Source organism: Vulpes lagopus, chromosome 12, assembly GCF_018345385.1.
Source record: "Vulpes lagopus strain Blue_001 chromosome 12, ASM1834538v1, whole genome shotgun sequence".
Taxonomy (NCBI): Eukaryota; Metazoa; Chordata; class Mammalia; order Carnivora; family Canidae; genus Vulpes; species Vulpes lagopus.
This window is the reverse complement of record NC_054835.1, coordinates 59,690,430-59,712,402: the sequence shown is the minus strand read 5'-3', so window position 1 is coordinate 59,712,402 and position 21,973 is coordinate 59,690,430. Positions and strand designations below refer to the sequence as shown.

Below are 21,973 nucleotides of genomic sequence, written 5' to 3'. Positions count from 1 at the left end.
TGGGTAGGGGGCTGTAACATAGGCTCCCAGCAGAGACTACCCATTAGCTAAAAGCATGGCTATCATACAGAGCTCCAGGAAATGACAGAAGGTGGATGTGTAGCAAAAACACGCACAGTATCCTGTCTGCTTTTCATACACATAGGCAAGAATTGTAGTCATTGGGGGCGCCTGGGTGGCTCAGTTGGTTGAGCGTCTGCCTTCAGCTCGGGTCATGATTTCAGGGTCCTGGGATCGAGTCCTGCACAGCGGAGGGGGGGCAGTTCTGCTCCCTCTCCTCCCCCCTCCTCTTGTGTCCTCTCTCTCTCTTACTCTTTCTCTCAAATAAATAAATCTTTAAAAAGAAATTGTAGTCATTCAAAAGCTAAGACGAGCATGTAAAAGATAAACCATGTCACTGGTCACATCTTTGCTCATGCAGCTCACTTTTATTTCCTGTTTCAGGACATAGACAAGTTTGGCAATGAGATCACCCAGCTTGCCCGGCCCCTGCCCGTGGAGTATCTGATCATAGATGTAAGTGTACAGCGCCCCGCCACCCCCCTGGGCTGCCGGGTGGGGGCCCTGTGAGGGTAGCAGCAGTAGCTTGGACAGTTGCCCCTATGCCTGGCCCAGGATGGACACCCGGGAAATATATGAATCATTGAGCTCCTGTCATCATGAAAAACTGGTGACTTCAAGGTCTTTTTCTTCTAGTTTCAATGTTTTTATTTCCTTAAAAACAACTTAGGATTTACCTTCTCCCAAACCTAAAGTATAACAAAGGACCACTGACCTGGCCAGGCAGCCTGTGGAGGTCAGCGAGCCCAGTGTGGCACTGTGCATGGTGCGGTGTGTGCGGGTGCTGCCCTGGCCAGACCTCAGCTGCCAGAGCCGGGCTCACGGTGGTGGGTCACTCTCCTCCTGAGTCAGTCCCCCGGGGCAGGTAGCCATGATTGTCCTTGAGTGAGATGGTAGTGTGCTTTCCTGGGTGGAACTCCAGAATGCCTGGTCCCAGTCTCAGCTCCTTTCTGGAGGCATGCTCTAGTCCTGGAGCTGTGGTCCCAGGCCAAAGGGCAGTCGAGGACGCCGGCATGAATGCCCAGCACATTTGCAGCAATCAGCTCTGTTCCAAGGGGACGGGCGGCTGCTCATTTCCTAACCGCTGCCTGCCAGGATCTCTTTGGGCTACATTTGGACTCAGGAAGGGCATGTGATTCAGGTTGTAAAATATCATTGCATTTGGAGCAGCAGGTCCCCATGAGCCAAGCCCATCGGTGCTCCATTCCAATTGACAGTTCCTGAGAACGTATTTATTACCTAGGCCGTAAAGGCATCTGTTTTTTAGACTACCTAGGGTGTAATTAAGATGAAAACAGATTGATGGAACATACACTTAGGAGGAGTCGGCGTGATTTAAAGCCAGCTTTCTGAGGTCTTCTCTCCCTGTGGCCTCCCCACCTCTTTCCTTTTAGAAATGGGCCGAGTTCTTGCTTAGTGTGTTGAGTCAGTAAAGTTTGGTTGTGAGGGAACATTCCGCCCTATGATACCCAGGCTCTCTGTTCTTATGGAACGAGGTTGGGGCAGCCCGCCATGAGCAGGCTGCTGTTTCAGGCAAGAGAAGGGATGAATGAGCCCCCTTCCCTGGGCTGCTGTGGATGTGCTGTGGATGTGTCGGGGCATTGGCTAGATGACCTGAGGCAGGCTGGGTTGGGGCTGTTGGAATACAGGTCGAGGTGGGCATCCGGGATATTCGCAGACTGCCTAGTGAACTTTGGTTCTGTCATGCTCTAAGGGGAGTTTCAGGTCTAACACAGATGTCTCAATTCCACATCTGCTGCCTGGTAGGTGCTCTGTTGTTGCTGGCCCACCATCGTCTCTGCCCTCCCAAAGCAAAAGTGCTGTGCCATCCACAGACCTTTGTCTCTACAGCCTGGAAGGCTCTTCCGGCGTCTTTAGAACTATGACAGCAGCTAAGACTAATAAGGCCTGTGTGTCTGAGCCTTAGTGGATGTAGGCACTCGGAGTCATCTGTGTCTCACAGAGGAACAGACTGAGGCTTAGGATCCGTAGCTGACAGAGGCCATGCAGGTACGCGGCGCTGTGGCCAGAGTCCCCCAGCTGCATGGTCTGGTCGATAAAAGACCAGGGGAAGAGACGGTGGGAGAGACGCCTGGCTATTAGCTCCATTGATGGAGTGTGACTTGCTCTTGGGGTTGTGAGTTCAAGCCCCACGTTGGGTGTAGAGATGACTTAAAAATAAAATCTTTAAAAGAGCAGTGGGGCTCAGGTCTCAGATGCTGCGGATGGCTCAGCTTGTCCTTCAGAGTGCTGGCACAGTCACAGCAAATCCTGGGCCAGCCAGCTTGAAACGGCCCGCTGCCTTCACTGATGCAGAAAACAGACCAGAACAACATTTTCATTCTTTAGAAATAGTCCCGAAGGAACCAGAATAGCTACCCTAAATCTGGATGAGGTGTAATCTGCTGCCGCTAGTGTCATATTGTAGAGGAAAAGCTGTGTCAACCAAAAGGTGGTTGATAGCTCACACTTGGGTGCTTTCGTGGGGAGAGGCGTCTGCCAGGAGGAATGAAAAACTGTATTTGTATTGATTCTTGCACATTTACCACTGTCCCTGTAGTTTCTATTGATTATATGTTAGATTTAAAATGCCCTCTGCTGTTACTAAAGCATGTCTGAGCCAGATGAAGGGCTCAGGTTCCCCTTCAGACACAAGCTCTTGACTCCAGCCTGTCTGATGGGAAGAGCAGGAGGGCTGTGTGCTGCATCTCAGAAGCGTGGGTTCTCCTGCTGCCTTGACATGCCCTGGCTCCGTGCAGTGGTGCCGTATGTCCAGAGGAGCCTCTGCAAGCTCTGGAGGTCACTGTGTCTCTCACAGCATCAAGGCTGACCCTGAGAGTTCTTCTGTCCCCGTCCACTGCGTTCCCAGAGCTCACTCTCTGGCTCCTCCACGGGGAGGGCCTCTGTGTGAGCGGCTGGGCAGATGGAAGCCTGGCCAGCACACACAAACTGCCCACAACTGGCATGATCCTAAAACTTGTGACCAGTGATCCTTCAGTTTGCTTCCCAGAGTCAGAGTGTCAGGGCTTTCATTTAGGGTGTCATTAATGGGTGACCCTTGTGTCCAGTGGGGAACAGTTAGGACTCTGGCCGGAGCTCAGGGGAGGGTGCTGTGCTCAGGGCTATTTGGGGCACCTGGGGCCGCCCTCACCGCTGTTGGCATCACAATTTATCAAGGATTTGTGTTTTTGTTCATTAGATCACAACAACTTTCCCCAAGGATCCAGTTTATACTTTTTCTATTTCGCAAAATCCATTTCCTATTGAAAACCGGGATGTATTGGGTGAGACACAGGTAAGCTCTTTGTCTTTAGAAACATAATTTAAAGTAACTACTGCTTGTTCATCTAGTGTCAGTGTTGTTTTTCCAGAAAGTACCAAGCTTTCAAACTCTCCTGATTCATTCTTGTGACGAAGCCCAGCTAGGACTGTCTCTGAGACACTGTTGATCACCCTGACATTCACTCCGGGCCGGGCTGACAGATAACCACAGAGCAGAGCCCCGTGAGGCCCCAGGCCTGTGGATCTGCCAGAAGGGCCGTTCTCACTTGACTTCTTTTTTCCCCCAAATTTATTTGTCACTCGTGTCCTCTCCTAACGACTTTTTTATTTGTTAACAAGCGTCATTTCTTGTGGAGATGTGTCGCTTCGCTGCTTGCTCTGGCTTCCTGTCCTGTCACCCTGCTTCATCTCTCATGCACCATCCAGGACGTGTGTGGCCTTGTGTGGCCCGGCCACCCAGGCTTTCTAGCACTCGGTGCTGGTCTCAACGCAGCACGTCCTGTGCCGTGACCCCTGCTCTCTGCTGCAGGTGCCTCTTGCTGCCACATGGATGGTCTGGGACATGTTTGTTCGAATTGTTAACAGGCATCACAGAAAAGAATATAAGGATATTTTCTTGAGAAGCGTGGTGCTTCATTTACAAAACCTCTCTGATGCTTTGCTCTCCTCATGGCCCATCTGTGCGGGGACTCAGGGTGCTTATAAAGGTGCAGAGCCACTTTCTGGGTGGCATTCTTGAACCTCCTGCGTTTAGTTTTGCTGAAGGTGGTCATGTTGCATAATCCCCCCCAACATACTCTCTCTCTCTCTCTCAATCCTCGCGGTCCAACTACCCAAGGTCAGCAGTACAGCTGAACCGCGAGCACCAGGCAGGTCTTCTAGCCCCAAAGTCAGCCCTTCCCACAGCCCACTCTCCCCCTGGAGGTGGGGGGTGGGGGGCGATCTGTCCTTGTGAATGCATTTGCCAGCTCGGTCAGCTTTATAACTGTGTTCTCTTACACCTGTCCATAAGTCACATGTGTACTGAGAGCATCCTCCTAGGAGGATAGAGCCACAGCTCATGTTGCAGCCATGTGTCCCTCTGGCCTGGGTCCCCATCAGTGGTTATCAAACAGGATGGGGAGTGGTGTGTGTCTGAGCTCTGAACTTAGCCGTGTCTCAGGAGGGGACAGATGGCTCTCTGGGCTGGGTCCCAGGGCTGTCCGGGGATGCTCGTGCTCACTTGCTTCCTCCCTCACCACTGTAGGACTTCCACAGTTTGGCCACCTATCTGTCCCAGAATACCTCATCCGTGTTCCTGGATACCATCTCGGATTTCCACCTCCTACTGTTTCTGGTCACCAATGAGGTCATGCCTCTGCAGGTACAGGCCTGAGTGTGCGTGCCCACTGAATATCTGGCTTTGGTGGTCCCCAGGTGGGGTTTGGCTATAAAAAAGATGCTTCCTTTTCTCACAAGCCAGAGCATGGCTGGGAAGCTGGGTCAGAGTCCCTCTTAGGTCCTGTGGGCAGTGGCTTTTCACAAGGGGCTTCTTGGTACAGAGATGGAGCTTCCACATTTAGCAATTACACTGAAACAGCTTCTCTAAGCCTCGGTGTCATGTGTGTCCCCCCCCCCATGGAGGACAGTTCCATTCGTCATAACTGCATGGGAAGCAGAGGACATTGAGCTCTGTCCTCTAGCATGGAGCATTAGAGATGCTGCACTCTATAACGGTTTCAGAGTCACAGCCCCTCCTTCTTACTGATATCTCCTCTCCTCCTGAATCAACTGTGGTTTTATTGCCTTGGCCCAGAAGGTTGGCTGGCATCCAGGCCCTGAGTGCACAGCTGCATAGTTGGCGTTTTGAAGACGTGCTGTCGGGGAGCCGAGAGCAAGTGTCACCAACAGTGGCTGCTGTCTGAGCAGCGTAGGGGCAGTGGGTCCACCCAGGAGGCCCTTACTTAGTTTGTGCCTTTCTCGTGCCTGAGACCCTTGGGAACAGCGGAGTGAGGGGAATGAATTTCTTCTGAGCCCCTGACTCGACACATTCCCTGAAGGTGACAGAGGGCAGAAGCGCCTCAGTCCCCACTTGTATCCTGTTCGGTCTATCTTATGTCTGTATCTTGGCCCCAAACTACCTGCTTCATATATACCAGGCCCGTTTGTCAGTAGACATGTACTGTTTGGCAGTCACCTGTTGGAAAACATTTTCTGGGGAGCCCCTGAGATCCCCTGAAGCTTTAGTAGTTTCTCATTGTATAGACTATTTTAATTTTCTGTACTTGGACTCTGGAGGTGTAGGATCTAGAGACGGTTGAGAAGACAGAAAGCCTCCAGGAAAAGCATGAGGGTGGAGGGTGGGCCCCATGGCCGTGAGCTCCTGTCTGTGCATCCAGGTTCTCAGGATAAGGGATGTGAGCTCAGTATCTCGGTTGAGCATAGTGGTCTGCTCGTGGCAGAGGGCAGCTCTTCAGGATGAACTTAAGTTTAGCTCTGAATTTAGCACTTGATTTTATAGATCTAAGTGTGTGGCATTTTGTGTTTCATAGTGACAGCCTGTGAGATTTTTTTAATTCCCTCTGGAGTATGTCTTGACATTGGGGAAGAAGAGTCTTATTAACAAGAGTGTGTCCACCATCGCACAACAAGTTGGAGTCTTCATTTTTGGGTTCTTGCAGGACAGCATCAGCTTGTTGCTGGAGGCAGTGAGGACCAGAAATGAGGAGCTCGCCCAGACGTGGAAGAAGTCTGAGCAGTGGGCCACCATCGAGCAGCTGTGCAGTAAGTGTCCCTGCCCTCCCATCACCAGAGCCCAGGGAACCGGGCACTACTCTGTAAGCTTCTGAGGTCCAGCACAAGCTGGGTGTCGAGGGCAGTCCAACAAGCGCACAGACTTTTTCATTGCTGCTCATGCACACTGTCAAAGCCACACAGATCTTGGGTGTTCAGCTCTGTGCTCGTACCTATATGTGTAGACGATTTGCTAATCATCCAGCATCTGAGGAGCAATTGGAAAGTCATTGCATTGTTTTTTGTTTTCTAATTTTTTAAAAAGATTTTATTTGAGATAGAGCATGAGCAGGAGGGGCAGAGGCAGGAGGAGAGGGAAATTCCCTGCTGAGCAGGGAGCCCGACGCAAGACTTGATCCCAGGACCCTGAGATCACAACCTGAGCTGAAGGCAGGTGCTACACCCACTGAGCAACCCAGGTTGCTGGGAATATCACTGTTTTAGATAAACAGAAACCTGGCGTTTCGCCACAGTGCTGAAAGGCCAGCACTCCTCAGGCTTTTCTTTTTCCCTTCTTACTCCTGGTCCTCAGACCTTTCTTGATGGACGAAGCGGAAAAGCCTTACAGAATAGAATGTAGGGATCTGTGTCCGCAGGGGCCCGCATCACCTCGCAGCCCCAGGCAGAGCCTCCCGGACTGCAGTCCCGGGCAGCTGCTCCCGATGTCCCTGCCCTGCCAGCGGAGGGCTCAGAGTGGCGGGCTGCTGGTGGGGTCCCTTCCTTTGTGGCTCTGAGAAATCCTGGAATGCCCTCTTCAGACAACTTTGAAAATACATGGAAATGTTTATACCGTTTCCTCAGTGTAGTGGGTTAGGTACTAGAACCAAAATTAGCCAAGAAAGACCCCAGTGGAACCTACGCCGTGAGGGAGCCTAGCGGACACCTCTTGTTCTCTCGATACCGATACCTGGGGCATCGGTGGTCTGGAGCGCCTCAGTAGTGGTTGTGCTACACTGTTTGTCAGGTTTTCTTTTCTTTCTTTTTAAAGATTTATTTATTTATGATAGAGAGAGAGAGGCAGACACACAGGCAGAGGGAGAAGCAGGCTCCATGCTGGGAGCCCGACGTGGGACTTGATCCCGGGACTCCAGGATCGTGCCCTGGGCCAAAGGCAGGCACCAAACCGCTGAGCCACCCAGGGATCCCCAGGTTTTCTTTTCATACAAATCTGACAGAGCAGTACTGTGGCTGGCCAGCTATGCCACGAGCGCTTGCTCTCCTGAAGTTCTGCTCAGCACTCCAAGGCAGGAGCCCGCTTGTTCCCACCAAATTCCCTACAGTGAAGCCCCACAGCCTCGGGTGGCCAGTGGTGTGGTGCCGGCCACCCCTCTGCAAGTCTGTCTGCTTGCTGACCCCACCCCCGCCCAGGCCAGCAGTGTGGTTTTCAGATCCTTCACGGAGAAACACTACTCAGCAGTTTTAATGTTGTGGCACCATCTGTGTCAGTCCGGGGTGCCTGGAGAGGCTGCAGGCTGAGCCCAGCTTGGCTCAGTCCATAAGCCTGTAAGATGGTGGTGGGGTGAGCCCACCTGCCTGGGGGTACCGCGCACTGTACAGGACTGTCAAGTCACTATGCCATATGCCCGAGACTGATAGAACCTCCTGTGTCAACTACACTAGGATGTAAAAACAACCTGGGTGACTTAGACTTTTCCCCACAAGAGAACAGCAACACTGAGCAGCCTCAGTCGGCCGGGAAATGGAGTTTACTCTAAGCAAGAGCCCATCACCCCCGTCAAAGCAGCCGTCAAAGCAGCCACAGCGCCAAGTGCTGGCGAGCTTACAGGGCAGCTGGAAGCCACACGCACGCCAGTGACAATGTGAAAGCCGCCGCGGCGTGTTTTAGACACCTTGACTTCCTCTGTGATCCAACAAGCCTGCTCCTAGGTTTTCCCCCCAAGACGTGAAAACACAGGTCCACCCAGAGCTGAGAGAGGTGTGCCCGCGCATTGACGGCAGCTTTGTTGGTTGTAGCTCAAAAGTGTCAGTGGCCCAAATGTCCATAAGGAGGGGCACGGGTGGCCAGAGGCCGTGCTTTCACCGGGAACCCGCCCTTGGTAGTAGGAGGGGGCGCCCCTGACCCGCAAGCAAGGAGGGCAGCAGTGGGATTGAGCCGGTCGCGGTTGACAGCTTTGAGTTCTGCGGGCGGCCGCCCTGTGCGGCAGGGCTCTGTGTGCGAGCGGGGCCCCTCGGAGGTCCTGCAGCCCCGTCTGTCCGTGCCTCTGGCTGTGGTGGAGGCCAGAGTCGCCTTTTACTCTGCCGAGGAGCACGATAGAGGGCTCCCGGGGTGGAATGTCTTCCCCATGTGGAAACACCGAACAGCAACGAATGGCCACTTCTTTTCCACCCACAGGCACAGTCGGAGTACAGCTTCCGGGTCTCCACGAGTACGGTGCCGTCGGGGGCTCCACGCACGCCGCCACGGCTGCCATGTGGGCCTGTCAGCACTGCACCTTCATGAACCAGCCGGGCACCGGCCACTGCGAGATGTGCAGCCTCCCGAGGACCTAGGGCTCCCGGCCCCTGCTGGCAGGACTGGGCCCAGCCCAGCCCTCTCTGAAGCCGGGATCATCGTAACCATTGCCCGATGGCGGGCAGCCCTGACGGGCAGGGCAGGGTGGCTGCCCTCGGGTCTCTGACCCACAAAGCTTCTCAGCAGCAGGCTTCCCTGGAGGGAGAGCCAGGCTGGTGCTCTGCGGGCTGACGCCCCGTACCAGCCTCCCAGGTGGCGGAAGGACTCGGGCACCTCAGAACCGTCCCCTGGGGTTGGGAGGGGTGGGGAGGGCTTACTGTCACTATCCACCTTTCTCTTCCCTTCCTCTGGATGCTTTTTGTTCTCACCCCTCCCACGGTTTCAGTTGGGAGTTCCTGGTGGCTGCTGTACCCAGTTGCTCTGGGCAGACCCTGGCTGGGAGACCGCCTCTTCCCCTGCCAGGGGCCATTGCCATGGAAACCTGAGTGGGCCCAGGGTTCCTGGCCTCCCTTGTGCTTGATCTGCAGGTTAATTTGCTGCCCGCCCTCCTCCTTGCTCTCACCTGACCTCCAGGTGCGATTTTTAAAGTCTGCGTTGGTTGTAATAACAGTTATCAGTAATTTCTGCCCAGAAGACTTTTATTTATTTCTTTTTAAGATAAAAACTACATAAAAGGGGAGTGAGAGAGACTAGTTCCCACTTCCTTTCCTCTAGTAGTGAGTTCCCAGGAGCGGGTGCATGGAGGACACAGGGTGGGCGAGGGTGGACAGAGACCCACGGTCATTTCTTGGAAGTAAACCTCAGTGCCTGAGACTTTCTTGCCAAGCCACACAGCTGCAGATGTGGTCCAGCAGGAGGGCAGCGGCCCCTCCAGGAGGCTGATGCCTCTGGCCAGGCCTCCCCGGGGTGCACTGGGCTGCCCAGGACCCAGAGCTCTGGCCCTTCTTCCCATTGCCCTGCCCATCCCCTGGGCTCCTGCACGGTGACAGAGCCGTTGCATCAGGCCCCCGTGAGAGTATGGGCTTGGCCTGTTATGAGGCCCATGGGGACTGTTGTGGGGTCCCGGGACAGAGGTCATGGTCAGGCCTTGCACCTGTGCATTAGGGTCCCCAGGCAGGTGTGTGCGGCACCCTGATGCCTCTTTGCCTTAATGAGGGCTGGGTCTCGGAGCTGCATGGCACCCACAGGAGAGGCTGGCCCAGACATTGACTGCCCTGGGGTCGGGGGAGGCCTGTGGGACCCTCCCTTAGCCACGGCACTATGGACAGAGAACTCTGGTCTCTGCGTGTTGGCTTTTCTGGTGGTAAGGGCTGTGCCTGGCACCTTCCAGTGCACCTGGTGTGGGTCACTCAAGACTGGTCTCTCGGGGCCAGGGCCCCATCTGTTGGGTCTGCCTTCAGCAGAGCCATTGGTGTTGGCGAGGGGGTGGGGTGGGCCAGAGACGTGCAGAGAAGCCGGCCTGAAGCACCGACCCCCGCCGGTGTGTGGTGTGTGGTGACTGTCCCGGAGCTCGGCTCCCAGCCACTCTCTGAGGGGCCGCCCATGGCCTTGCGGATGTGATTTTTGCGGCTGCGCTGGCTGGAGCTCTGGCCCCTGGGATCCGATGTGAGGCTGCAGGAGCCTGGTGGCCCGGGCCCCGAGCACAGCCCCCCGTCTCCCAGGGCCCCTCCCCCCCGTTTACCCCAAGCTGGTTCCCCTCTCTCTTCAGCCAACATTCTCCTCACTCTGAAGTCGTGGCAGATGCATAATTCGTTTTGTCTTTTAGCTGAAAGAAAAGCGTGATTTCTCTGCTTCTGGTTTTGAGTCACTTTGTTCAGTAACGCACTTTATTGTCCAAATAAATAGACTCCAAGCTCAGCGTAAGGGTCTGGGGGGTACCCCGCCGGAGGCTTTGCCCCAGCAGCTCAGCCACCTCCTCCCGCACAGAGGGGTCCCCCGCGCCACCTGCATCCTGCTGGCCCTCGCGTGGACCCAGCCTCTCCCCAGGGGACGCAGCTGGCTGCCTCGGCCTCTGACCAGTCTGCCCCGGGTGCTGCCGCTCCAGCTCCGCGGGGCTGCGGGGCCGTGGCCACTGGGCCTGCCATAGCGTTACTTGGACGCCGGCCCCGCCGTGAAGCCAATAAAACTCCTGAAGTGACTGCTGTGCTCCAGATTGTCATTCCTGGGCCCTGGGGCCTTCTGTGCCCCAAGCGTGCCTGCCTGCTGCTCCCAGGTCGGCCTCCTCGGGCCGCTGAAGGGGAGACCCCAGCGTGTTATGGGGCCGGAAGAGGAGAACCGCCTCCCTCGGGTGCTTCCCTGCCCGTCGGCGATGTGGCTGCTCCTGGAGGGGGGAGGGCAGATGCTTGCAGCAGGTGAGGGACGCAGTCTGGAAGCCCCCAGACAGTGCGGTTATCGGGTGTGTGGGCTGCAGCTGACGTGCTGCTCGTCCTGAATCCCCTTGCCGATGGCAGCCAGAGGCACCCCCTTTTGCTGTTTGGATACCAGCCTCCAAACACCCGTCTCTACCACCCTGTCCTGTGGCCTTGAGACTCAGCGGCCACCGTCAGGGCCCCGGGGGCTCTCAGGGCTGGCTGCTCCCAGCAGCAGTGCAGTTGACATGACCAACCATAGTCCCCAAGTTGGTCACTGCCCCCCCCCCCCCCCGGTGCACCTCAGGGAACAGCAGAGACCCTGTGCTGCCTGCAAGGGGTGCCCTGCACTCACTGGCTCCTCCCTGCATTCGGCATCAAGGGCAGTAACAGCAGTGCGCAGCTTGCACGCCCGCACGAGGCCCTGCGACTCCACACCAGCCCTCAATTCCGTTTGTCTGTAAATCCCCTGGGACTGGCACTGGGGGAGGGGGGAGCTGTCCCTGGAGGTAGGCTGTTGACCATAAAGCCAGGGCGTGGGGCGGCGAGTGGTGACCCAGGCCGACACTGCCTGCAGGGGCATCCTGGCCAGCCCTGCCTCTCTCCTTCCCTGGTGCCTGGGAGGGCTGGGATGGGAGTGAGCTCGCCAGGCACGGTGGTCGCCCGGCGGGGGGAGGCAGAGTGCCCTCTCCTAGGGAAGGAGCCCGCCCTGCTCCCCGGTTGTGAGGGCTGTGAGGGCCTCCCGGGGTGCTCTTCCTCGGGCCGCCCCACTCTTCCCCCAGCCCCGACTTCACCGTGGACGGCGGTGTGCGGGTTCACCTAGAGTTCAGCCCAGAACCCCCGCAGCAGTGGCTGCCACGGCCGGCGCGGGGTGCCCCCCTCACCCTGGGCTCCCGGGTCAGCGCTGGGGCTGGGGCTGGGGCCGCCCGGCAGGGGCCCCTCGCACGTGCCGGGCCTGGTCACACCGCAGGTGCCCGGGGGCGTGCGCGCTTGCACGCTCGCCGCTCGCCGTTGCCTTGAGGGAGGGGCCCACGTGGCCGCTGCAGCCCTGGCCCCTGTGGTCGGCGCCTCCCGAGCAGGGAGCAGGCAGGGGCGCGGCGCGGGGAGGTGACCCGGGGAGGTGACCCGTCCCCACACGGCGCAGCGGGGAAACCCCCGACTCCAGGAGCGGCCCGCGGGGACCCCCGATCTCCGGGCCCGGCCTGCAGGGTCTCGGGGTCGGCCCGGTCCCAGGGCGCACGGGGGGACACGCGACGCGACCTCGCGCTCAACGGGGGCTCGGGGGCCCCGCACGGCCGTGGAGCGTGGGGGGCTGCCGGCCGCGGGGCCCCACCGGGAGGCCGCCGGGGGCGCGAGCGCAGGCCCTGGGAGTCCCGCGTGTCCACCGCGCAGCTCGCGGGGCGCAGCCGGGCCCGGGGCTCCCGCCGTCACCCCAGCAACCCGCGCCGCGGAGCCCGGGCCACGCCCCCGCCACGCCCCCGCCGGGCCGCTTTACGGCGGAGGGCGCGCCGCGACGTGGGCGGCCGTAAAGCGCCCCCGCCCGCGCCCGCCGCCCCACGCCCCCGCGCGGAGCCGCCTGCCCGCCTGCCCGCCCCCGCCCCCGCCCGCAGCATGGCCAGCCTGGCGCCGCGGGTGGACTACCTGGCGGCCTTCCGCTGCCCGCTCGGGGGCCCGGCGGCGGGGAAGCCGCACGTGCTGTGCCGCGGGGCCGAGCTCTTCGTGTCCACCGGGCGCGAGCTGGTCTACGTGTACGACCAGGAGGGGCGGCTGCTGACCGTGAGCGCCGGGGGGGCGGGGGGGCGGGGCCGGTCCGGGGGGCGGGGGGGGCGGGGCCGGCCCGGGGGGCGGGGGGGGCGGGGGCCGGGGAGGGCGGGGGGCGGGGGGGGGCGGGGGCCGGCCCGGGGGGCGGGAGGGGCTGGGGTGGCGGGGGCCGGCCCGGGGGGCGGGGGGGGCGGGGGCCGGCCCGGGGGGCGGGGGGCGGGGGTGGCGGGGGCCGGCCCGGGGGGCGGGGGGCGGGGGTGGCGGGGGCCGGCCCGGGGGGCGGGGGGTCTGGGGGGGCGGGGGCCGGCCCGGGGGCGCTGGCCTGACGCCGCCTTCCCTTCCCCTCGTCCAGGCCGCCTACCGGCTCCCCGGGCAGGTGTGGCACCTGGAGCTGTCGCGCCCCCGCGGGACGCTCTACGTGCTGTGCGCCCGGAAGGGCATCTACGGCTTGGCCCTGGCGCCGGGCCGGGCGAGCAGGTGACCCGGGGCGGGGCGGGGCGCGCGTGCTGGGGCCTGGGGCACGGGCCGGGGTGCGCCTCCAGCAGCCGCCCCCTCCTGCAGAGCATCTGGCTGGTGTGCACCCGGGGCAGGGGCGTGACCCCCTTTTGCACGGGGCTGTGTGGTTAGCGTCAGCCAAAGCACCCTGAGCCCCGGCCAGTGGTTAGAGGGGCCGCCCCCGTGCACCAGTGCAGAGCCCAGACGCAGGCTCGTGCCTGTTGCTGGGTCAGGACTGGAAAAGGGAGAGGGTGCGGTTCACAGACTAGGCCTTGGGGGTCTTACAGGTCTGCACCCATGAGAATTTGCTTCTGAGCCCCGTTTCTCAAAGCCCGGACACATCCCATTGCATGTGTGTCCTGGGGTGACTGGTGCCGATGACCGTGGTCCGTGGCCAGCTGCGCCTGGGTGGGCCTTCCCCACACTGCCAAGGGGCTGTCCTGGTCACTGAGGTCACTCCCTGGGAGACTCCAGGCCCAGTGTGCTCAGTGACACTGCGGGGACAAGAGCTTGCGAGCCTTCTGACCAGCGGTTCCCTGGTTTTTGAAGGTCCGTGAGCCAAGGTGACGGGGAGGACAGGGACAGCGAGGACAGTGCGGACGGTGAGCCCCCTTGCACCGTGATCCCCGTGGACCCAGAGGCCTGCGTCCTCCCCGACGCCACTCTGTGTGCTTTCACTGTGGTCGACAACATGCTTGTCACCCTGGCACAAGGCCCTGCCCGGTGGAAGGTACAGCTGTTTGAGTGTCCCTGTCCAGGGGACGACGCCAGACCTGGAGGCCAAGTCGGCGAGGTGGAGTTGTCCACCTACAGCCCCCTGGCTGGGACCCTTGGGGAGCCCGCAGCCCCTCGCTCCCTGCCGGTGCTGTGCTGCGTGTCACCACCGGGTAGCAGCGCGCTGCACGGCCACGTGCGGGGCTCCGGGGGCTTCGCAGGCTTCACGCTGGAACAGGCTCTCTTTGGGCTACTCTTTGGAGTTGATGCCTCCCTCCTGGAATCACCCGTGATCGTCTGTGGCCTCCCCGATGGCCAGCTCTGCTGTGTGGTCTTGAAGAATCTGGTCACCTCACGGTTGTCCCCCGGTGACCCAAAGGCCCTTGTCAAGATCCTCCATCACCTAGAGGAACCCGTTGTTTTCATTGGGGCCTTGAAGACCGAGTCATCAGCTGAGGACACACACCCTGACTGCCTCGTGGCACTTGGTCACCACGGCCGGATCCTGGCCATCAGGGCCAGCTGGGACGAGGCAGGGAATCTGGTGCCAGACCTGCGGGAGTGCAGGCTCCCGGGGCCCGTGCTCTGTGCGGCCTGTGGCGCAGGTGGCCAAGTGTACTATAGCACCCCCTCGGAGCTCTGTGTCGTGGACCTGGCTGCCGGAGGCGCCCCCTGGAAGCCCGAGCAGCCTGACGGGGGCCCGGGAGAACTGCCATCTCCGCTGTGTCCCATAAGCTTAGGCATCTGCAGTGTCGTCACCCTGTCTGTGTTGTCCGAGATGCCTGAAGGTACGAGCTGCTGTTAGAACCTGAGACTCCGCAGCCTGTCACGGTGGGGGTGGGACGTAACGGGTGGCTGTCTCCTGCCCCGTGAACTGGCCTGCCCCCCTCGCCCTGCTTTGTTCCCGCGTCTCGCACACCTGATGGGGGGGCTTCCCAGCTGCCATGGCTCGGCGCCTGGCGCGCCTTGTCTCAGAGCCAGGGTGTGCCTGGTCCGGTGTCTTGTGTGGCTGGGGGTGGGGCTGCACCTGGCGGCCCAGGCAAGGGCATCTGTCCGTGACGGGGCTATGTCGGGCAGTCCAGGGAGGTCCACATCGCTTCCGGTTAAGCCCTGGCGTTTCTGAAGGTTAGCAAACACCTGCCCCGCTTCCCGTGGGGCCCGCTCCCGGCCCGCTCTGTACCGGGCTCTGCTTGCCTGCGTCTGCCCCAGACAGAGCCCAGAGAGGGCTGGAGCCGTGTTTGCCCGGCGCTGTGGGGCGAGGACAGAGCCACCCTCCTCCAGTGCACGCGGTTGTCCAGATGGCCCACAAGGCCTGCAAAGCCACGGGGGTTGGTGCTCGATGTGGGGGGAGAGGCCGAGTACATGGCAGCACCACGTGCGGGCTCCGTACCCACCGTTCTGGCTGCCACGCCTTGGCCTGTGGGAGATGCCAGAGGGCTGCGGGAGGTGGGGCCCAGGGGTGGGGACGGGGACGGGAGGATGCTAGGGACAGCAGGCTTCCAGAAAGGCCCCAGTGAGTGCGGCGCCCTTCCCATGCAGCCCTGGGGGCAGCCCCACCATGGCGGCCCCTTCGATAGTTCTCCGCGGCCCACGCGCGTGTGCGGGGCTCCTCAGGGCCGTGTCTGGGGCCTGCCTTTCTCCCTGGGGCGCTGGCCCCTGAGGACGGGCCCCTCCCCGCCCGCTGACCGGCTGTGCCTCTCCAGGGGGCGCCAGGCTCCTGGCCCTGTCCACTGGGGGCCGCCTCATGATCTGCAGCCTGGCCCTGAGCTCCGACGCACCGTGTCCCGGCAGAGCCACCGTGGCCGACAGCGGCCAGAAGATTAAGGAGCTGCTGTGTGACATCGGCACCGTGTCTGAGAGGTGAGCAGCCGCGCGGCCTGCGGCTCGGACAGAGGCCAGGGCTGCGCCCGTGGGAAGGTGAAGGGACACCGCCGCGCCCTAGAGCCTGCCTGCTGGCCCCTTCTCGCCCCCTCCCGGTCCCAGCGGAGGCCCCAGCGGCTCTTTGCTCTGACCCGGCAGGGAAGCGGGCTCCCGCCGCCCTCAGCGGCCCTTCTGCTTGGCCCGAGTGCGTGGGTGGGCTCTGGTGCCTTGTGGCTGGGGCCTTGGTGCCTGCCGCCCTCTGGGCCGTCACGGAGGAGCACCAGGGCCAGCTCAGTGCGGTGGGATGCGGCGAGGAGGCCAGCCCCCCCGCGGACACCACTGGCCCACGCAGCCCTGACCCGTTGGCGCCGGGAATGTGCGCCAGGTCAGCTCCGTCCTCTGGCCGCTGTGGTCCCACCGCCCGAGAGGAGGCGTCGGGCCAGGTGGCCAGGCGGGACCGGAGCGCTGCCCCCAGGTGGTGATGGCTCCTTACGGGTGTGTGTCCGGGAATGAGGCTCTGGTGCCTTCCACTCCCGGGAGCAGGGACCAGGCCCCCGCCGCCTTCCCCGCCCTTGGCGCACGTGTGTTCTTTCCAGGGTATCTTCCCTGAAGAAGGCAGTCGACCAGCGGAACAAGGCCCTGACGTGCCTCAACGAAGCCATGAACGTGAGCTGCATCCTGCTGGCCAGCCGGGAGGGCCCCAGGCCCATCTCCTGCACCACCAGCACGGCCTGGAGCCGCCTGCAGCTGCGGGACGTGCTGACGGCCACCCTCCGGCTGCAGAACGACAGTGGCTTCCGTCTGGACCGGGGCTGGGCCTTGTGTGTGCAGGTGCTGACCAGCTCGCAAGCCCCAGACCCAGACGTGGCTGACTCGGCCACCACCTACACCATCCCCGTGGACCAGCTGGGCCCTGGTGATCGGCGGGAAGTGACGCTGCCGCTGGGCCCTGGTGAGGATGGCGCCCTGGACCTGCCCGTGACGGTGTCCTGCGCGCTGCACTACAGCCTCAGGGAGGTTGTGGGCGAGGCCCTGGCCCCCTCAGAGTCTTTCAAGGATTCCTGTTTGGATGAGGGCCCCCCCGCCGTGCTGCCCGAGCAGGACGGCATCTGCCTGCCCCTGAGTGAGCACACCGTGGACTTGCTGCAGTGCCTGCGCTTCCCTGGCCTGGCCGCACCCCACACGCAGGCTGCCAGCCTGCTGGGCCCCGCTTGCGACCCTGTGGACACCTTCTTGGGAACTCTCCTTGGGCCACGCGGCGAGCCAGCGGGACCTGCTTCCCTGCGGGCCAAGTTCCTGCCCCCGTCGGTGGCCACGATCAAGGTGTCAGCAGAGCTGCTGAGGGCCGCCGTGGGGCCCAGTCACTCAGGTTGGTGTTGCTGAGTGGCCTCACTTGGCCCCAGGGCCTGTGGACACGGGGCCCCGCCCTCTTCTAGGACCCACCGGAGCTCACTGCGGCGCCCCTGTCCACCAGGCACGTCCCTGTGCTGTGCCATCCTGCAGTGGCTCCTCGCCGAGAACACCGCGCTGGAGGCCATGAGGACCCAACCGCTGTCCTCCGTCCAGGGAGTGGCCCCAGATGGCACCGAGGTCCACCTCACCATCCAAGAGGCAAGCAGGGGTCAGCGCCCAGGGGAATGGGCCTGTATGGTAGCGGTTCTCCGCGTGGCATCTCGGGGCTGCTTGAAGGCGTCAAGGCACGGGTCGTCCACCTGGCCCGGGTTTCTGACACGCGCCTGGGGCACGGCTGTGCTGGAGTGGCCTCTGTGGGGCTGGGGTGTCCCTGTGGGGACCGGCCTGTCCTTCACACGTGGGCCCCCACCCCACGCACTGGAGGTGTTCGTGGCCAGGTGCCCCGGCACTGCTTAGCGGTGGTCTGTACCCCAGGGCATCACCCACTGACTCCAGTCCCTGAGCGGGGACTGCCGGTGCTCTGGCCTCTCGCTCTCCACACTCGTTCCTCCCTGAGGTGCTCCTGCTGGCAGGCCCGGGCCACGTCCAGCAGACTCTTATGACCGAGCACTGGGGGTTTGCGGAGCCGCCCAGGCTGCCAGGATGCGTGTCCCTGAGGCGGTGGGCCGGCCCCTGCACAGCCTTTCAGGCCAGGCCAGCATGTCTAGGTTGGGGCGTCCCTGGGCCCTGGTTCTGGGCCCTGCACCACAGGTGCTGGAAAGGGCCAGGTGCTCTTGGTCTTCCTAAAATGCCCAGGCCCCTGGGGCCTTGCACATCCTGGCCCACGGCCCATCCCTGTTGGGGTTTTAGCTTTGGCTTTGTGGGGTTGGGATGTTCTGGGGAGCAAGTGGCTGACTGATCACCCAGCCCGCTCCCTGTTTCACATCTGAAACCCTGGCCCTGCTGTCGGGGGACCTGGGATGCCCAGTGTGGGCCGCAGGGTGGTCCAGGCAGAGACTGTCCACGGTGAAGCAGGCACAGTCACTTCCCTGTCCAGTGAGGGTCATGAGTCTAGATTCCGAGGGAACAGGACTGGGGTCCCCAGGGCCTCTTGGGGACAGGTTGAGCTGCCCTCAGGGTGGGACGGGGCTGGGTGTGGGTGGTGAGGCTCCTCCCGTGTTGTAGGTGACCGTGACCCAGGTGTGTGCAGCAGGGCCCTTGCAGGCCATAGAGATCCAAGTGGAGAGCTCCTCTCTGGCCACCCTGTGCGGGGCTCACCACGCTGTCATTGGGCGTCTGCAGGTAGGTGGGCCTGCTTGGGAAGTCGGGGGAGGCGGTGGGGGCGGACTCGGGGCCCCAGGGGCGTGGCTGCCTGCGTGGGGGTCGCGGGACCATCCCTCCTCCTCTCTGCTCCTGCGTGTCCGTGTCGTGCAGGAGAGCTGTAGGCAGCGGGGTGGCCGTGGGGGAGCTCTACGGGTTGCCCTTCAGTAACAGGAGCTGCCCCTGCTGTGCTGGCAGCCCTCGCGCTCCTGTGGCAGAGGACGGTGCGTGTTCTCCGTCACGGTCAGCCATGGGTCCCTGACCTTGCCTGGCCAAGCAGAGGTTGTGCGGAGAGGCCATGCGCCGGGGCTGGGTGCCCAGCGTGGCCAGGACGAGGCATCTGCACCCTGAGCCTCCGCATCTCTGTTGGGAAAGCGAGAGTGGGGCCACTGTCTCGGATCCTGCCAGGCGCCCCACCTGGCATAGCAGCCAGTAGCCACGTGGCCAGCCAGTCCGTTCCCTGCCCCCCCCCCCGCCCCCCGCTGCTGGTTCTGCCTGTGGCCTTGGCCCCAGAGGACTCTGCGGGGACGGCCATCAGCCTCCCCTGGGAACTGGCCGTGCACACTCCCAGGCCCGCCCCAGACCCTGAGAATCGGAGGACCCGCAATCTAGGCTTTTAGGCTTTGACGAGGCCCTGAATGCTGCCGGTATCGACCCCCCTGTGCGCCCAGGGCGTGGGTGCCACTCAGGAGCCCATGTCCCCTGCGGTCACCCCGTGCAGCTCCACGATGAGCCCAGTGTGGTGCGTGCCGCTCGGGACTGTAGTTGCAACGCTGCGGGCTGTCAGCGGGGCTCTCCCAGCAGGGACACCCGGTCCCCAGACTGGTTCCCGTTCCTTCTGCCCAGAGAGGCCGGCGCCTCAGATGACGTGTCCCCATCCCAGATCCTGCCGGGCACGGCGGCCAGAGCGTGTGCTGGGGGGAGGTGTGACCACCTCGGGCGACAGGAGTTCAGTGCTGGGGGCCGAGGCCTCTCCCCACGGCCACGTGCGGACAGAGCTGTTCTTCATCTGTCCTGACTGCTTGTCCTCATTGCTCCCCCTCAGACTTGGGGCACACCGCGTGTGCTCCTCCTACCTCGTTGGCAAGTGCGGTGCAGGCCCAGTGCAGTCACGTGCCGAGCTGCTGGGGCAGCACTTGCGCATGTGGATTTGGGGGCCACGGTTTGGCGGCTAACGGGGAGGCTGGGTGCCCCCGCAGGAATCTGTGAGGGGGCCGCAGGCCATGGGCCCTCCTCTGCCAGCGGACACCGTGCTCCCCGGAACAGGAGCGCCCGTGAGAACCAGCACGTGTTCTCTTGGCTCCTCAGTTTCGGGGACCTGCCAGGTGGGTGGCAGCCACAGAGGCTGGCGGGGCCCTCATCGCCTGAGCCTGTCTGGGCGCTCAGATCTGAGCCCCCAGGAGCCGCCTGGGCTTCCCCCAGAACGTGGGACAAGCAGCAGCCCCAAGGGGGGCTATGCCGAGTGCATGTGCCACTGGGGCAGTTTGGGTGGCCCCCGCGGGGAGCAGCAGCCAGGACTGAGGAGCAGGTGACTGCCAGGTACCTCTCTGTCAGGCGAGGGCTGGAGCGGAAGAGGCACAGGGGCCTCGGAGGTGGCGGAGCAGGGCTGAGGTCAGAGGGGTGGGAAGCGTCCTCTGCAGCCCCTGCCCCTGTCCCCCCAGAGGATGGTGGTGCAGCAGGCTGCCCAGAGCTGCAGCCCGCCTGACGTCCGTGTGCAGTATCTCCGCCAGATCCACGCCAACCACGAGGTGAGGCCCCTCCGGCTCCTGTCCCCGGGGCCTCCCAGCGGCCTGGCCAGCAGGGACCGCCCCCAGCCGGGCTTCTCTGGGCTCACACAGTGGCGTCATGGGTCACCCAGCACTTGCGGGCTGCCCAGTGCTCAGCCAGGGGACTTCGCTCCTCGCTCCTCATGGCTGTCCGCCTCCACTAGGACCCTTCTGTCCCCTGGGGAGGGGGTCCCCCTCACCCCAGCTGTTCGCTTCTGTCCTGAGGGGACTTGGCCTGGCTGCACGTCCCATGCAGTCCTGGGTCACCTGCCACAGCCCATAGGGTTTGTGCATGATGGGAGTCCCCAGAGGGGTGCCCTGCAGGAAGGTGGGGTCCGAGCCCTTGCTGCCCCCCCCCCCCCAGGCGCTGCTGCAGGAGGTGCAGACCCTTCGGGACCGGCTGTGCACGGAGGACGAAGCCAGCTCCTGCACCACTGCCGAGAGGCTCCTGCAAGTGTACAGGCAGCTGCGGAGTCCCAGCCTCCTCCTGGTGTGACGCCCGCGGGGCCCATCCGTCCCACCACGGTGCCCACGTGGTCTTGGGGAGGAAAGCCCAGGACGCGAGCTGCTGCTGCCGGGCTCCTGACCCTGGTGTCGCCGTGGGGAGTGGGGGAGGTAGCTGAGCTTGGCTGCCGCACAGGACAAGGGCACCGGCCGCACGTGGGTTACAGGCGCTCAGGGAGGTGTCCACGCGGGCACGGGGCCCTGCCCTCACTCCCCGCCCAGTCCGCCCGCATCAATCCTCTTCCTTCAGCAGCTGCCCACGGCTCCCCACTGAACCTGGTCATGGCACAGGAGCCCTGGGGTGGCTCAGCGACACCCTCCACCCAGACGTCAGGCCCTGGAGACGGGGCTGGGGCCACAGAACGTGTCGGGGTAGGACTTGGGGTGGGTTCATTTCTGTGGCCGGGGCTGTTCCTACCACTCCGGCCCCCACTCACCACGCACACACCGTCTTGCCCCCACCCCTCCGGGACCTCAGCCCTGCCCCTGTGCAGCTGCTGAGGTTGCCAGCTGGGACCACGTTCCCCGTGGCTTGAGCACATCACGCAGGTGCCTCCGGCCGGGCTGCACCCACGCCTCACACTGTGCGCAGTGTCCAGGGCCCCTCGGCCTGGGCTGCGGCTCCGCTCTGGTGCTGGTGCTTTTAGCATCTTGGGGGGTGACCCTCCTTTTGGACTCAGACATGGACACGGTGCTCTCCTGTGCGTGCGGGAGCCGCGAGGCACCCCCTGCCCCAGGACAAGTCTGTTCTTCATGTTGAACTGTCTCAGCTTCCGCTGTGTGTTTTATTGGGGGGGGGCAGTTTCAGCTGCATTTCTGGACCCCCCAGGTACACTTGGGTGAACCTTGTGTTGGCCTTTCCATGGTTGTAGGAGCCAGTAGGGAGTCCCCCAGCGCTGGGCCGAAGTGCCCACCCGGCCTTGAGGGTGTGGGAGGACCGAGCCATCTCCCAGTGGGTGCTCCTCGTCAGAGCCAGGAGAGTGGGGGTGGCTACACGGAGTCCACGCTGGGGGGCGGGGGGCGGCAGTACCTCCTCCCTGGGCCCCGGGGGCCCGCTGGGCTGCCTCTGATCCCCACCGCGCAGCTGTGGCCCCCGGGGACGCCTGGGCACTGGTCCTCCCAGGGCTGGAGCAGCAGTGGGAAGGGGCGCTTCTGCTGCTGGCGGGAGGCCTCTCGGGGGCGGGGCAGGTGTGGGGCCGTCATTCAGGGCCTGCCACCTAGTCTCC

At 62.5% G+C, this 21,973-nt stretch overlaps 2 protein-coding genes across 3 annotated transcripts in view; both read left to right on the top strand.

The window, feature by feature from the left end:
- Positions 1-10,724, top strand: part of NPLOC4 (NPL4 homolog, ubiquitin recognition factor) — a 65,075-nt gene extending 54,351 nt beyond the window's left edge. Inside the window, exons 13-17 of the mRNA XM_041725275.1 lie at positions 445-516; positions 3,260-3,355; positions 4,589-4,705; positions 6,003-6,105; positions 8,468-10,724. Coding sequence (XP_041581209.1) covers positions 445-516; positions 3,260-3,355; positions 4,589-4,705; positions 6,003-6,105; positions 8,468-8,625 — 546 coding nt within the window. The 3' untranslated portion in view covers positions 8,626-10,724. The remainder of the gene's footprint in view (positions 1-444; positions 517-3,259; positions 3,356-4,588; positions 4,706-6,002; positions 6,106-8,467) is intronic.
- A 1,340-nt stretch (positions 10,725-12,064) lies between these two features.
- FAAP100 (FA core complex associated protein 100) lies at positions 12,065-21,508 on the top strand. Of its 2 annotated transcripts, none has more exons than XM_041726301.1 (9): positions 12,065-12,711; positions 13,049-13,173; positions 13,741-14,693; positions 15,609-15,765; positions 16,362-17,134; positions 17,240-17,386; positions 18,343-18,459; positions 20,139-20,225; positions 20,608-20,749. In XM_041726301.1, exons 1-8 carry the CDS (start codon positions 12,547-12,549, stop codon positions 20,180-20,182), a joined length of 2,481 nt encoding a protein of 826 aa, XP_041582235.1. In that variant the 5' UTR covers positions 12,065-12,546; the 3' UTR covers positions 20,183-20,225; positions 20,608-20,749. The 2 variants fall into 2 exon arrangements, with proteins under 2 accessions (XP_041582235.1, XP_041582234.1); XM_041726300.1 differs by having other exon boundaries at positions 12,066-12,711; positions 17,240-17,376; positions 20,608-21,508.
- Positions 21,509-21,973: the final 465 nt, after the last annotated feature.